The following is a 15,361-nucleotide window of genomic DNA, read 5'->3' on the forward strand; positions in this document are numbered from 1 at the left end:
TCCAGGTTCGATCCCTGGTCAGGGGACTAGATCCTGCATGCTGCAACTAAAGATCCCACATACCACAACTAAGACCCTGTGCAGCCAAATAAATATATATATATATATATATATATATATATATATAAGTAGAGTCTATTTCCCTCCACTGGGCAGGACTTTGTGATCACTTTGATGAAAAGAATGAGAAGGAAGTGACACTGCGTAACTCCCAAGGCTAGGTCATAAAGGAGACACAGCTTCTGCCTGTCTCTTCACTCCCTCTCGCTCTCCCTTGGGACTCAGCCACCATGATGTGAGGAAGCCCAAGCAGTTACATGGAAAGGTCACATGTATATGTTCCAGCCACAGCCCCCAGGTGAGGTCCCAGCTGACAGGCAGCATCCAACCACCAGGCAGGTGAGTGAGGAAGCATCAGATCATCCCAGCCCACAGCCTTTAAAATACACAAACACACACACACACACACACACACACACACACACCCCTGCACTGGGTCTTAATTTCGCACTCAGGAATCTTCCATCTTCATTGCAGTGTGCAAGATCTTTTTAGTTGTGGCACATGAGATCTTTTCTTACTTGCAGCATGTGAATTCTTAGTTGCCTGCGGCATGAGGAATGTAGTTCCCTGACCAGGGATCGAACCCGGGCCCCCTGCATTAGGAACACGGAGTCTTAGCCACTGGACCACCAGGGAAGTCCCCCAGCCCACAGCCTTTAAGCTGACTCACCTGATGCCAGGTGGAACAGAGGTGAGCTGTCCCCACTGAGCCCTGCCCAGATTGCAGATTCCTGAGCAAAATAAATCTCTTTGGGGTGGTTTGTTTTGTAAACTAGAGAGCTTCCAGTTCTTTCCAACCTGTGGGGAAAGAGGACTTCATTCAAACCTAACTCAGATGTCACTTTTCTGCTCAAAAGCCTTCTATGCTTCCATCTCCCTAAAAGTGAAAGCCAACACATAACCAAAAAAACTCACCCTACATGATCTTTCCACACCACTGTCCACCTCCTCCATTGCTCCCCTCTGCCCTCATCTCACACTCTTCCCACCCATCCCGCTGCTCTAGCCACACTGGCCTCCTTGCTGATCCCTGAAAGTACCAGGCAAATCCAATTTCAGGACACTTGCACTTTTTTTTCCCACTGTAGATTAGCTTTGCACATTCTGGAACTTCATGAAATTGAAATCACATAGTAATTCTCTTTTGTGTCTGGCTTCTTCATTCTGCATAATGATTTGGAGATTCATCTGTGTTGTGTGTGTATCAATAGTTCATTCCTTGGGACTTCTTCGGTGGTCCAGCAGTTAAGACTCCACGTTCCCAATGCATGGGGCCTGGGTTCGATCCCTGGTCAGGGGCCTAGACCCCACGTGCCACAACCAAGTGGCTGCATGCCACAACGAAAAGACCCCATGTGCTGCAACTAAGACCCAGTGCAGCAAAAAAAAAAAAAAAAAAAAAAAAAAAAAATTCATTCCTCTTTCTTACTGAGTAGTATTCATTGAATGGGTGTACCACAGTTTGTTTATCCATATTGATATATTAACATGTTGATATATGGATGAACCTCAATATCTTTTCAGTCTGTCTCCTCTCCTTTACCCCAATGGCCCCTTCCCTGGCCCAGGTATCTCTTCTTTACACCCAGGTCTGCACCCCAACCTCCTTCCTGTTCTCTGACCTTCAGTCTCACCTCTGTTATCCACTCTCCACATAGCAACCAGAGGAATCTTTGGAAGGCACATATTATGTTCCTGTCTTGCTCAAAACCCTGCCATGGCTCCCCAGTGCTCCCAGGATATTGCTCAGGCTTCTTTAATGGCTTTAGACCTGGTTTGATCTCACTTGCATGCACCATTCCACCATCACCTCCACGTCCTCTCTTTTTTTAAAAGTATTTATTTAATTATACTTTATTTATTTGGCTGATCTGCATCAGATCTTAGATGCAGTATGTGGAATCTTTCGTTGTGGCATATGGGCTCTTCCTTGCAGAATGCAGGCTTCTCTCCAGTTGCGGCATGTGGGCTCAGTAGCTGTGGCGCATGGGCTCTAGAGCACACAGGCTCAGTAGTTGTGGATCAAAGGATTAGTTTCCCCACGGCATGTGGGATCTTAATTCCCCGACCAGGGATCAAACCTGCGTCCCCTGCATTAAGAGGCGGATTCTTAACCACTGGACCACCAGGGAAGTCCCCACCTCTTCTCTTTACACTCCATGGTGTACCCATAGGTATCTTTCAAATATTTCAAGGTACCAAGCTCTTTTTTGCCTCCAAGCCATTGCATTCTCTTCCCTCTACCCAGAATAGTTTTCTCTCCCCATCTTTTTTTTAAAAAGAATTTTTATTGAGATATAATTGATATACAACAAACCACATATATTTGAAGTGTACAATTTGATATTTTTTCTTACTAGTAATGTATATATGGCAATCCCAATCCCCCAATTCATCTCTCTCCCTGTCTTTACCTTCTTCACACCTATTCATCCTTCAAGTTTCTGTTCAGAGGTACCCTCCTCAGGAAACCTGCTTGACAACCCTCCCGCACCCCAGGCTGGGTGAGGTACCTCCACTGAGCTCCCACTGTCCCTGGTGGCTCTGATCACTCTGCATTTTAATAATGAAAAGCTCTCCCCTGAGCTTCAGCTCCAGGAACAAAACTTGTCCCTCCAGACAAACAAGAACATATCCTTTTAGCAGAAATTAGAAGCCATTTCAATCAACACATTTCCCATATTGCCTTCGCTACCAGAAATCACGAAGTGAAGTTTAATGCTAACCTAGATCATAGATGCCTGGCACATTTGTGTATATAATTTTTAGTTCTGTTTTTATTTATGTTTGTATGTATGTATTTATGATTTGTTTATTTTGGCTGTTCCAGCTCTTAGTTGCAGCATGGGGGATCTTCACTGCAGCATGCAGCCTTTTTAGTTGTGGCATATGGACTTCCTAGTTGCAGCATGAGGACTCAGTTGTGGCATGCATGCAGGATTTGGTTCCGTAACCAGGGATCGAACCTGGGCCCCTGCATGGGGAGCGAGAAGCCTTACCCACTGGACCACCAGAGAAGTCCCAGTCCTGTTTTAATGTCTGTTTAACAAATGCCAGTTTTCTTTGGGCACCATAAATCCTCAGATTGGTTATCTGCTATGACTTGGAGAGCCCATGCTTCCTTGGATTGGACACTGCTTCTGCTGTAGCACGTCCTAATTTTGGCCTCTCATTCATATGTCTCTGTACTGAGGTTTGGGAGATATTCTCTCAGTTTATCTAGATTCTTTTGGGGGCAAGCAGCTGAAATCAACTCAACTAATTTAAGCACAAAGTAAACGGGTAAAATAATATTTAACAACAACAGCAACAACCAAAAAACCCATAATGGTTCCATGATTAAAATGGAGTTTGGGTATGGCTAGATCCAGGCACCTAAGTGCTAGTGTCAAGACTGTCTTTCAAGAACTTTCATTTCTGCTTTCCTCTGCATTGACATTTAGCATAAAGCCTCTCCTTCCATGCTAACAGAGCCCCATGAGCTCCAGGCTCACATCCCACCAGTTTGGCAACTGTAGCAGAAAGAGAACTCCTTTTGTGGTAGTTGCAGCAAATGTCTCAGGGTTGGTTCTCACTGGGCTAGCTTAGGTCACATGCCCTCCCTGAAGGGAAACAGAATAAATTGGCTAGGTCTAGTCCCTGGAGCTGGTGAGGGGAGGGTTATGGCCAGACCAATTCAAATTATTATTTTTTAATTTTTAAAATATTTATTTATTTATTGGCCGCGTTGGGTCTTCGTTGCTGCCCATCGGCTTTCTCTAGTTGCAGCGAGCAGGGGCTACTCTTCATTGAGGTGTGCCGGCTTCTCACTGCAGTGGCTTCTCTTGTTGCAAACACGGGCTCTAGGTGCACCGGCTTCAGTAGCTGTGGCACACGGGCTCAGTAGTTGTGGCTTGTGAGCTCTAGAGCACAGGCTCAGTAGTTGTGGCACACGGGCTTAGTTGCTCCGCTGGCATGTGGGATCTTCCAGGACCAGGGATCAGACCGTGTCCTCTGCATTGGCAGGTGGATTCTTAACCACTAGGGCACCAGAGAAGTCCCCAGCCCTGTTCAAATTACACAGAAGGAGAGGGGATAGAAGTGGTTCCCCAAAAGAAAACTGACTGGGATACTAAGGTGGGCTTTTAAAAACCACAGACTTCTGCTATAGTGTCCTCTTCCCTGCCCAAAGCTGCATTCTGAGTAGTGGTTTGCTGTGGATTAGAACCCAACCACCACACATACACACACACACACACACCCCTGTTCCTTATCCAATTTTAACACTTCCTCGCCACTTCTTGGTCACCTTGCACCTCTCCCTTCTTACTTCACTGGTAGAAAGCTACCATTTCTCTGCTCTTTTGAAAAGTGGGTGTGATTGAATTTTACATATTTCCTTGACAGAAACGTAATCACTCACCAGTGAGAACCTGAAAAGGGAGTTAGAGAGGCGAGGAGGCGGGGCTGGGGTACAGAGGGTGCCAGACCGGAGGAGTGGGGACCAGAGGGAGTGGGCACGGGAGTGGAGGGATGAAGGTGGAAGGGGCTGGGGACTGAGAGGGAACGGTGGGGTCCAGAGGGGGAGGGATTGTAGAACCGGGGTGGGGTCGGGAGTCGGGGGCGCAGAGGAAAAGGGGAGGCCGGGCTGGGCCACTGGAGGGAGTGGGATTGGAGGTCGGAGGGGCCCTCACGGGGATAGGAGATGGAGGGGTCAGCCGGGGGTGCGAGTTAGCGGGTGGGAGCTGGGGTGTAAGGAACAGAGGGAACTAGGTGGGTTCAGGAGAGTATTGGTGTCGGAACCTGGAGGGAGAGACTGGGCCAGGAGGCGCCGCTCGCCGACCGCGCACGGTGCGGGCGACACTGCTAAGTCCGCTGCAAGGGGTGTGGCGGGGGGTGGTGTGTGTATTCCACTGTACCCGCCCCCCCTCTACACACACTCATTTCTGGCGTTGCAAGTCTCCGTCTCTGGTCCCGCCTCTTTCCTGGAAGTGACAGACCGGTCAACCAACCAGAGCCGCGGGCCGGGCGCGGCGCAGCCAACCGCGTGGCTGGGGGAGGAGCTGGGGAGGGGGCTCGCTGGGCAGGGGAGGGGGCTAGGGGCCTCGAAGGGCTCCGGAGCGGCGACTGGCGAGTCATGGCGCTGGGGCTACAGCGCGCAAGGTACTGGGCTTTGGGGGCAGGAGTGATAAGAACTGGGGGGGCTCTTCTTCCAGCGACCCCTGAGCCGCGTGGGGAAGGCGCGTGTGCAAGCCTAGGGCGCCCTCGGACGCGCGGAAGGAGGCACATCCCCACCTCACCCTCCGCCCTAGGGGGTTGCAGGGGTGGGGGCATTTCCCTAAGTCCAGGCTGCCACGCCCCTCTAGCCAGGAGCGACCTCGGGGTCGTGATCCCCGATTTCCTGCTGCTTCGGGTTCGCTTCCCCTCCTGACTGGGGGTGAAACGCGGGGTCCCCGCGGAATCGGGGGCGGTTGCGTAGGAGCAGTTCCCGGGTTTCTGCGGGAGGCATTTTCCCTCCACGTTATGACCCTTCTGGCCTTCGAGCCCCCAGAATTGAGATTGTTCTTTGACACCAGACCCCTGGGGTCCTAGGGAATCCGGGGTACCCCCAATTTGAGCCTTCCCAGATATAGGGAGTCCCTTGGAATGGGGAGTCAGCTTTTGAGTTCAAGAGAAGAGAGATGCCCTTTAACTGGACCCTCCCTGAGACGGTGTCCCAAACCTTGGGTTGCCTAGAAATAGGCAGAGGCGGTCACCTTTCAGAAGTCACCTTGGGACCCTTCCCAGGGGCCGTTTTGTGTCCTTTTGGAAGGTAGGGACACCCCTTTAATAGCAAGAAAACAGCCTGACCCACTTCCCAAAGTCTAGCCTCTTGTCTGACTCCTCCACCTGCACCCAGTCCCTGTGACAGTGGGAGGGGACACCCAAGCCTTATTTCGGGAAGACCCCAGAGAGGGTGCTGTGCCTGATTCAGTGTAAGTTGTGATGGAAGCGCCCCCTGCCTAAGTGCCCAGCTGGGGTCATCCTAGGCAGGGGGTGGGTTTCTGTGTTCCCTTCCCAGCAGGTGCAGATCTGCTGGGGCAGCACAGGGAACTTGGGCTCTGGGTCCACTGCCAGGGGGTCCTATCTGGCCATGTTTTTGTGGGACCCCGGAAAATATCCCAAGCCCTTGGTTTCTCCCATCCAATCTGAAGCGTCCAGGAAGCCTCACCCCCTTCCCTCCTCCCTGGCTTTGCAGGTCTGATTGGATCTGTCCACACCCCCATGTTTTCACCGCCCCCCATTTATACACCCCCCAATTCTATTCTAGTCTCTGGCTCTGGGCCTGCCAGGGAACTCTATCCCACCCCTTCTAGGCCAGCCCTGGCCCAGCCCCTCTCAGCACCCCTTCCTGGCTGGGTGGGGGCCCCTCCTGGCTGAGCTGGGGCTCTCCCCCCTCCCCATCCAAGGCCAGCCCTTTCCTGTAGTGTCATCCGAGCCTGCGTACCACCCACTCACAACTCGCACCCGGATCCCAGCCACGCTCCATCCCCTCCTGCACCCCTAGGATGGCACTTGGGCCAAAGAGGGTCTGGGTGATGGTGAGTGGGCCCCTATACTCCCTTACCCCCTGCCCTTCTTCCATCCTTGCCATCCCACCCCAGGCAAGGATGACTCTTGGGAAGTCCCTGATGGGCACTTGGCCCAGGGTGCCCCCCAGGACAGAGGGTTTGCAGAGAATATATGACTTTGGGTACAGGCACCCCACTGGATTACCATGTCCTTGGGAATGAGCAGAGTCAGCGGTAGAGAGACTCCCCCCCGACCCCCAGCCCAAGTCCCTTCTCAAACCCAAACCCTCAGGGCAATGCCAAGAGGAGTCCCTGCATGGATTCAACCTAACTCCCCCCAAATGCTCTACACTTTTTGCAAGACCCCAATATCCAGCTGAATATCAGGAGAGAGAGGCCCAGGAGCAGCCCTGAATGGGGGGTAGGGGTCCCCACTTTCTCCATGCCTTCGCTCTCAGGTGGCAAGTTCTTCAGGGTGGGGAAGAGGTGGGCTTCTCCCGCTCCTGGTTGGGGGGGCCACCAGGCCCTAGTCCCCATTCCCAGACCTCACCCTGGGGCCTCCCGGCCTGGCTCCACCCCCTGTTCTCTGCTGGAACACAGAGGAAGGGTGGCAGGGTTCCAGCTGCACGTCCCAACCTGGGCAGAGTGCCAAGGGGACGGGCCAGGGCTGGGCAGGGGGCCAGCTGGGGAGACTGGCCAGCTGGGGAAATCCGGAGGCAGCAGGGGTGGGACAAGAGGAAGGGGCTGGGGCCACTGGTCAGAGGAGGAGCAGGACAGGGGTCCCTTGGGTGGCACGCCCACCAAGGCATGGCATTGAAGAGCGCAGGCCCCAAAGTCAGGGTTCAAATCGCAGCTCACCCGCTTCCTGGCTGTGTGGCTTTGTTTCAGCGACTGTTCTCTGAGCCTCAGTTTTGTAGCCTGGAAAATGAGGGTTATACCTCCACTGCCTTGCACCCGATCAAGATGAGGAGCTTTGAGCGGACAGATCTTTGGGGCAGGATACCCGATAAGTGGGCAATAAACTGTTCAAGTCAGACAGGGTTCTGGGCAGACGCAGATACAGGGTCAGACTAACAGAAGCGTGGAGCAAAGATGTGCATTGAAGGAGGGCGCTGGGATTACCAGTTTGGTTACTTGGGCCTGTGTTGTGATTGCTCAGAGCCTCGGTTTCTGACTCTGTGAAAGGGAGATCACTTTTCCAGGTCCTTAGGGTTGTCGAAAGGATTTAATGGGGTCTCTAAGCTCATGAATGTGCGATCCACCACAGCTATCATTATTAGTAGTTTCACTGTGATTTAGTCTTTTTCCCAAGGTGTTGTGTAAAAGTCACGTGTGTATTCGCACACACACACACCACACCACGGGGTTACCACCGAAGCCCGAGGGTTTCTCCAGTGCCTACAAGTGTCCTAAACCTTCCATCCCTAATGTGGACAGAGAGGGAATCATACAAGTTGAACCTTTATGCAGCACTAACCAATTGCCAAGCCCGCTTCTAAGCCCTTGACATATATTAACTCATTCGATCTTCACAACAGCCCTATGGGTTTATGTTGTTCTTAAGCTCAGAGAGACTGTGCCACTTGTCCAAAGTCACATAGCTAATAAGTAATGGGGTCGAGATTGGAACCCTGAACCAGAGGAATTAGCCCCGACTCTGTTTAAAGGGAAGGGCCAGAGACCAGGCATCTGTGGAATAAGTGAGAGGCCCACACTTCCTGCCAGAACATCCGGAGAACAGGCTGGGAGCTAGAAGGAGGGTCCCGCTGTAGCCACCAGCTAGCTCCTTCTACGGAGGGAGAAGTCAGTCGGCCACAGAGAGGATTATAGAGCCCAGCTGCCCAGGAGGTGGGGGGCCCACCCCACACCCCACCCCTGTTCCTGTTCCCACTGCCTGTTCCCTCTGTCTGGGCCCCCAGCTCAATGAGGCCCGCCCACCCCCACCCTCTGGGCAGGAAGACAAACAGGGCTGGAACCGAATGGGACAGGAGGACGGAATGTCCTTTGGGCAGAGCAGGACTGGAGGCCCCTGCCCCCACCAGCCAAGAGGGAGGGGATGAGGGCAATGGCTGGCTTTCTCCACCCAGCCTGCCCTCTTCTGCGCCTCCCACCCACTTGCGCTGAGGAGTTTTTTCCCATCTGCAGAGAGAGAGGAGAGTCCACTCGCCTCCTTCCATCGTGCCTGTGGGTGGCGCTGCAGGTCTCCTGTTTGGGGATGAGACTGATGGCTTTTAGGAAGGGGCAGCTTCCCCTCCTAGAGTTTTGCTTCCATGGAGGTTGGGGGTGGGGTGGGGGGGTCACAAGGAAGGAATTAGAAGAATTGAAAGCTTTGGAACCTCACTGCCTAAGTTCAAATCCCTGCTCTTCCAGTTAATGGCTTTGTGACTTTGGGGGCAAAGGACTTCACTTTTCAGTGCCTCAGTTTCCCCTTTGTGAAATGGAGGTTTAAAGTGCTCTCTTCCTAGGGCTTTCTCAGGATTGAATAAGTACACATAGGTTGAGTCCTTACTTAGTACAATGCCAGACCCGTAAATGCTTAGCAACTTATAGCTGTTTATTAATGGTTTTATCAATAGTATCAATATAGATAAGATTACATATACTATACTATATGTAACATACTCTATAATTTTTTTCCCCAAAACTATAGTTTGGATTCAGACAGACCTGGAGATTGATTTTTTTTTTTTAATTGGCTGTGTTGGGTCTTTTTTTCTTTTTGCTGTGCGCTGGCTTTCTTTAGTTGTGGTGAGTGGGGGCTACTCTTCGTTGTGGTGCGCGGGCTCCTCATTGCCGTGGCTTCTCTTGTTGCGGAGCACGGCCTCTAGGCGTGTGGGCTTCAGTAGTTGTAGCACATGGGCTCCATAGTTGTAGCGCATGGGCTTAGTTGCTCCACGGCATGTGGGATCTTCCTGGAGCAGAGATCGAACCCGTGTCCCCTGCATTGGCAGGCGGATTCTTAACCACTGCGCTACCTAGGAAGCCCCTGAGATTGACTTTTAAGACAGTGGCACAAACAGGGAGAAGTACTAAAACCTGGAGATAAACCCAGGGCCATACAACAGAGGAGATTGAAGAGTTCAGGTAGACCAGTGTTCAAATCCTGGCTTCGTGCCTTGTGGGCAAGCACTGCACCTCTCTGTGCCTAGGTTTCATCTGTTCAGTGGGGATAATGTTATTACTTTCCTTCTAAGAATGCCTGAGCTAAACAGGTTAATGTAAGTTTCACACTTGGTGCAGGGTCTAACATAATAGTAAAAGCTGGGTAAGTGGCAGACATTTCTGGGGGAAAAAGTGACACTCATCCTTCTACTCCCAACCCCACTTGCAGAATTCAAGCATTTGAAGTGGATTAAAGGGTTGGGATGAGTTGTTCACCATTGGCCCTGAGGTTGGTTTGCTGTGTCACCCTGGCAGGGCCCCTGTTGGTGGGTCGTTGGACTTTGAGATCTGTGCTCCAAGGTTCTGAGGACTCAGCTTAGCAGACGAGGGGAAAGGGCAGGATAGGGGGTTCTGGAAGGCTGTAGGGCAGGGGGCCTGGGGGGCTGCAGGCATCTGCTTCATGTGGCCTCCCTTCCCTGGCCAACTCTGCCACCCTCCTCCCAGCAGGAGGCCTCCCTGTTCCCCAGGCGTCCCAAGCTCAGGGAATAAACAGCAGATAAGTCAGGGAGGGGACTGAGCGGCTCTGGGCACGCCTTGGAAAGGAGTGAGGCACCGGAGGGCAGCATGAGCTGGCGCAGGGACAGATAAAACCCAAGGCTAGGAGCAGCGACACAGTATAACCCACCCAGGCCCAGAGAGCTCCGGGAACTCGCCCGCGCCACAGCGAGGCCTGCACAGTCGCGGCTTTGCCCTCTCTGAACCCGAGCCTCATGTGGCAGCACCCCGCGTGTTTGCCCCATCCGACTCTTTCCCTTCCTGGGGCGCCGCCAGTGAACGCTGCCCATGCCCGTAGGTCGAGCACGGAGCTGCGCAAGGAGAAGTCCCGGGATGCGGCCCGCAGCCGGCGCAGCCAGGAGACCGAGGTGCTGTACCAGCTGGCGCACACGCTGCCCTTCGCGCGCGGGGTCAGCGCCCACCTGGACAAGGCCTCCATCATGCGCCTCACCATCAGCTACCTGCGCCTGCACCGCCTCTGCGCCGCAGGTGAGCCCCGCCCCCGGGAATTCCCCTGGGCAAGACCCCGCCCTCGGAAAGGTACATCCCAGGGAGTCCCCTCCTCCTGGAAGCCGCCTCGCGACAAGGCCCTGACCCGCGAGGTCTTCCCTGCGAAGCCCCACCCCTCTGGAATCCACTTCGCTGGGGAGGCCCCGCCCCTTCAAGTTCTGGGCCAATCGGAACCCAGTTTCCTAGGAATCCTCGCTCCCTTTGAAGTCTATCATTTGTGAGGCCCGGCCGGTTGGCTTGCGCCCTTGGAGGATGTCCGCCTCCTTACAGTTAGAGCTCTAGGGAATAGGAGGCCGGTTAACTCCCTAAGGCACCTGGACCCTTAGGATTTGGTCTCCTGGGAGATGTTGGTTACGCTTCCTCCCCTTGTAATCAATATCCCCACGAGGCTTCACTGTCCAATATTTAGTTACCTGAAAGGGTTCCCCTTCCCCTCCTCACCTCCCTAGTTCTATTGCTTGTCTCCTTAGTAGCCATCTCCTTGAATTCCCATCCTGTTAGGATTCTCCTCTGCGGGAAGCGCGTGCTCTCTCTCTCTCTCTCTCTCCCTCACACACGCACACACACACCCCCTTGGAATCCCAGGACCCTGAAAAGCTTTTATTTTGGGGAAAGTGGACTCCACCTCTGGCAGGCTCTGCGCATTAGATTTCCCTATCCTGTAGAATTTTACTTCTCTGCAGGAAGTAAAATTAGAAATCTGCCTCCTTAGAATTCTGTCGCTTGGGAATCGCTGCTTCTTTAGAATCCTGCCCGTCTGGAGGGTCTTGCCTCATGAATTCTGAACCCCTGGGAAACCTGGCCTGCTTGGAATTCTGCCTCCACCTAGGCCCTGGCTTCTTAGAATTTTGACCCCTGGAAATTTCATTTCCCTTAAGAGTCTGCCCTCCTAAGCGTTCTATTCCCTTGGGAGACCCCTATCTCCTTAGAATTCTGTACCCCTGGGGAGGCTCTGCTCCCTTAGAATTCCAGTCCTTGATGGTCCTGCCCTCTTCCTTGGGACTCCAAGCCACTGGGATGTGCCCCGCTCACCTGGGGCTACCACAATTTCCTTAGTGAAGGAAAGCAGAGGGAGGCTAGCCAGCGTGGGCTTACGGCTGACTATAGATGCCCCATCCATCCTGGCCCGGACACCAGGGGAGTGGAACCAGGTGGGAGCAGGGGGCGAACCACTGGATGCCTGCTACCTGAAGGCCCTGGAGGGCTTCGTTATGGTGCTCACCACCGAGGGAGACATGGCTTACCTGTCAGAGAATGTCAGCAAACACCTGGGCCTCAGTCAGGTAAGAGGGGCTGCCCGCTTTGTGCACATGATGCTGGGATACAGAGGTGACCAGAACCACCTCATCCCTGTTTTTACAAGGCCCACAGTACAGAGGGGAGGTAAATATGTCACCAGACAGGAAGATTCAGAAAGGTCAGGGCTGGGGTGGGGCAGCCTAGGGGGCTGTACAAGACCAGGGTGGAGGCTGGTACCTAACCCAGCGTGGGTGGGAATTGAGGGCTTCCTGGAGGAGAAGACATCTGAGCTAAAACCTGAAGGACTTAGCCAGTCAAAGGGTATGGGGAATGGATGGGACCAGAGAAGACTGGCGATGTACGTGACCAAGGGAACAGAATGTGCAGAAACACAGAGGTGAGCATTTGGGGAAAATAAAGATGTTGATCCAAGCTAGGTGCAGAGTGCAATGGGAGAAAGTGAGAGAAAAAGGGCTAGAGAGGATGTAATTTAGGACCAAAATAGAAGATTTATCTGCAGAGCACTGGGGAGCCATGGAAGGATTTTAAGCAGAGGAGACTTTGTGTCAGAAAGGTGGAATCAGATTTTCATTTTGAAAAGGTCCCTCTAGGTACTGCACAGACATAGAATTGGAGGGAGTGAGACTAGAGGCTGGAAGATCCGTAAGGAGGTGGATGCGGGACCCCAAGTGGGAGAAAAGGAGTAGGATTAGGGGCCTAGGGATGGGAATACAAATGAGAGACACTTAGGAAGTAGAACTAATTTCAGCTAATCCTTACAACAAGCACCAAGAGAGGGGCACCATTTTTTTTCTTATCTCACCTAAAAGGGCTCCACAGTTGGCATCTGTTCCTTTCCCTGCCTCGTTATCCCACTCTTGGTACCAATTTCTCTGTTAGTTTGAGTGCTTGGGCTCAGAGAGGTGAATGTCCCAAGATCCCAAAGCTAGGAAGTGGCAGAGCTGGGATTCAAATCCAACTACGAGATCTCACTCCTCTCCTAGTTAGCATTAGCTGTGGACTGTGAGCTACGTGGGTCTCCTTTCATCTGTGTCACCTCCGCCCAGCACCAGGCTCGTTTCCTGAATTGAAAGAAGGAGTTGGGTCTTCACTTGCCCAACAAATGGAATTTGATAGGGTCTCACCTCAGGGCCTTTGCACTTGCTGTTCCCTCTTTCCAGAACACTCTATTCCAGAGTGCTCACAGAGTACTCCACTCACTGGCTTTGTCCAGCAATTTGTATACATGTCAGTTCCTTAAGAAACTGTCCCTGACTGCTGCCTCTAAGATAGCATCCCATCATTTCATCCTCTTACCCTGCTTTAGTTTTCTTCATATCACCTAGTATATTGTTTTATGCACATGTGCTGTCTTGTCTCATTTTTATTTGTTCCTTGGCTATCTCCCCACACTAGGCAGTGAGCTCTGAGAGGCAGGGATTTGGTCTTTGCAGTCACTGCTGTGCCCATACCATGTAGAACAGTGTCTGACAAATCATATGCTGAAACAAAAGGAATGAATGAATGAATGAATAAGGGACTGGGGAAATGAATTAGGGCAGGGTGACGAGGATGGCAGGGAGGAGATGTGTCAGAGGCCCTGGTAAAAATGCTTTTCCTCTAAGACACCCCCCTGTTTCCCTCCCTCCCAGCTTGAGCTGATTGGACACAGTATCTTTGATTTTATCCATCCCTGTGACCAAGAGGAGCTTCAGGATGCCCTGACCCCCCAGCAGAGTGAGTTCCCTGGAGATCTCTGCCCCTAAATTACAGAAACCAAGGCTCCATCCATCTCTCAGCACATTCCCTCCCCCTCTGGAATACTGGGCTGAGAAAAACTGGGAAAGAAGAGGACGTGGCCCTGCCCTGGGGGAATGCAGGGACACGGCCCCACGCTGGGGGTCTGAAGGAGCACACCGTTCCCCTCGGAGACCCTCTCTGGGCCGAGGCCTCAATTTTGGGGAAGAGACTGGGGAGAGTTTAGTAAGCAGGGTGCTGGAGGGATCGGGCCCTATCCCTGTCCCAAGCTGCCCAGTGACCTGCTCCTCCCCTCCCCACCCCCCGTGGCCCTCCTCAGGCCTGTCCAAAAAGAAGCCGGAGGCCCCCACCGAGCGGTGCTTCTCCGTGCGCATGAAGAGCACCCTCACCAGCCGCGGGCGCACCCTCAACCTCAAGGCGGCCACCTGGAAGGTGGGCAGGGCCTGGCCTGGCGGAGGGCAAGGGAGGTGCTGGGGCTAGCTCTGAGCCCTGAGTTTCTCCCAGTGGGTTGGAGTCCAGGAGTCTCCTGGGCCAGGGATCCGGTGGGATGTTCTCAGGCTGGGTCTGGTGCATCCTTCGGGTACCTAGGAGGTCGTGGATCTGGGGGTCCTTGTGTCCTTTCTTAGCCGGGGTCTCTGTGGGCCTGGGGCTGGGGGTGATCAGCGTCCCGGGCCTGGAGTCTCCATGGGGTTGGAATCTGGGGTCCTCAGAGCTCCCTGAGTCTTAGAATCTAGAGATTGTCAGACCCTGCTTAGGTTGGGCCTCTGGGGGGTTGAGTTCTGCGGGTCCTCAGAGCTCCCTGAACGGGGTCTCTGGAATCCTCAGGGATTTCTTCTTCTCAGCTCTCTGAGGGGAGGGGCCCACGGGGACATACCTCCCAGCCCCTTGGGTAGCCCCAGGCCCAGGTGTATCACTGCGTCCCCCTCCCCCCCGACCAGGTACTGCACTGCTCTGGACACATGAGGGCCTACCAGCCCCCCGCACAGACGTCCCCGGCCGGGAGCCCCAACCTGGAGCCCCCCCTGCAATGCCTGGTGCTAATCTGTGAAGCCATCCCTCACCCTGGCAGCCTGGAGCCCCCGCTGGGTCGAGGGGCCTTCCTCAGCCGCCACAGTCTGGACATGAAGTTCACCTACTGTGATGAGAGGTGGGCAGGAGCCAGGGTCCACCCACCAGCCAGCAGCCCAGATCCTCCTCTTCCTTTCTGCCCAAGTTCACCCATTGGCTCCTTTCCTAGCCCCCAGCGTCTCGCTCTGGTCTATTTCTGTCTCTCTGACTCCATCTATCTCTGTCTTGGGTTTAAATGCTGGCTGTGCACCCTTGGCCAAATGATGTCACCTCTCTGTGTCCACGTCCCTCATCCGTCCTATGGAATGAACAGAACCTACTTGAATACTTATTTGTTTATTTATTTTTTGGCTGCACTATGGGGCATGTAGGATCTTAGTCCCCCGACCAGAAATCGAACCCATGTCCCCTACGTTGGGAGCGCGGAGTCTTAACCACTGGACCGCCCCAGGGAAGTCCCAACAGAACCTATTTTGAACAGTTGTTCTGAGCACTCAGTGAGTTGCCTGGTACAAAGCACTCTAGAAGTGCCTTTC

At 53.3% G+C, this 15,361-nt stretch overlaps 1 protein-coding gene across 16 annotated transcripts in view; it reads left to right on the forward strand.

Annotated features, from left to right (window-relative positions):
• The first annotated feature begins 5,136 nt into the window (after positions 1 to 5,136).
• Positions 5,137 to 15,361, forward strand: part of HIF3A (hypoxia inducible factor 3 subunit alpha) — a 32,465-nt gene continuing 22,240 nt past the window's right edge. For 5 of the 16 annotated variants that reach the window (XM_057711006.1, XM_057711018.1, XM_057711007.1 and 2 more), the window contains exons 1-5: positions 10,392 to 10,739; positions 11,817 to 12,043; positions 13,652 to 13,736; positions 14,077 to 14,189; positions 14,696 to 14,904. In XM_057711006.1, the coding sequence (XP_057566989.1) occupies positions 10,466 to 10,739; positions 11,817 to 12,043; positions 13,652 to 13,736; positions 14,077 to 14,189; positions 14,696 to 14,904 (908 nt within the window). In that variant the 5' untranslated portion in view covers positions 10,392 to 10,465. Of the gene's footprint in view, positions 5,206 to 6,549; positions 6,624 to 10,391; positions 10,740 to 11,816; positions 12,044 to 13,651; positions 13,737 to 14,076; positions 14,190 to 14,695; positions 14,905 to 15,361 lie in introns of those variants that run through there. The other 11 variants (XM_057711012.1, XM_057711013.1, XM_057711015.1 and 8 more) reach the window with 7 other exon arrangements.

The sequence above is a fragment of the Hippopotamus amphibius genome, chromosome 16 (assembly GCF_030028045.1).
Source record: "Hippopotamus amphibius kiboko isolate mHipAmp2 chromosome 16, mHipAmp2.hap2, whole genome shotgun sequence".
Taxonomy (NCBI): domain Eukaryota; kingdom Metazoa; phylum Chordata; class Mammalia; order Artiodactyla; family Hippopotamidae; genus Hippopotamus; species Hippopotamus amphibius.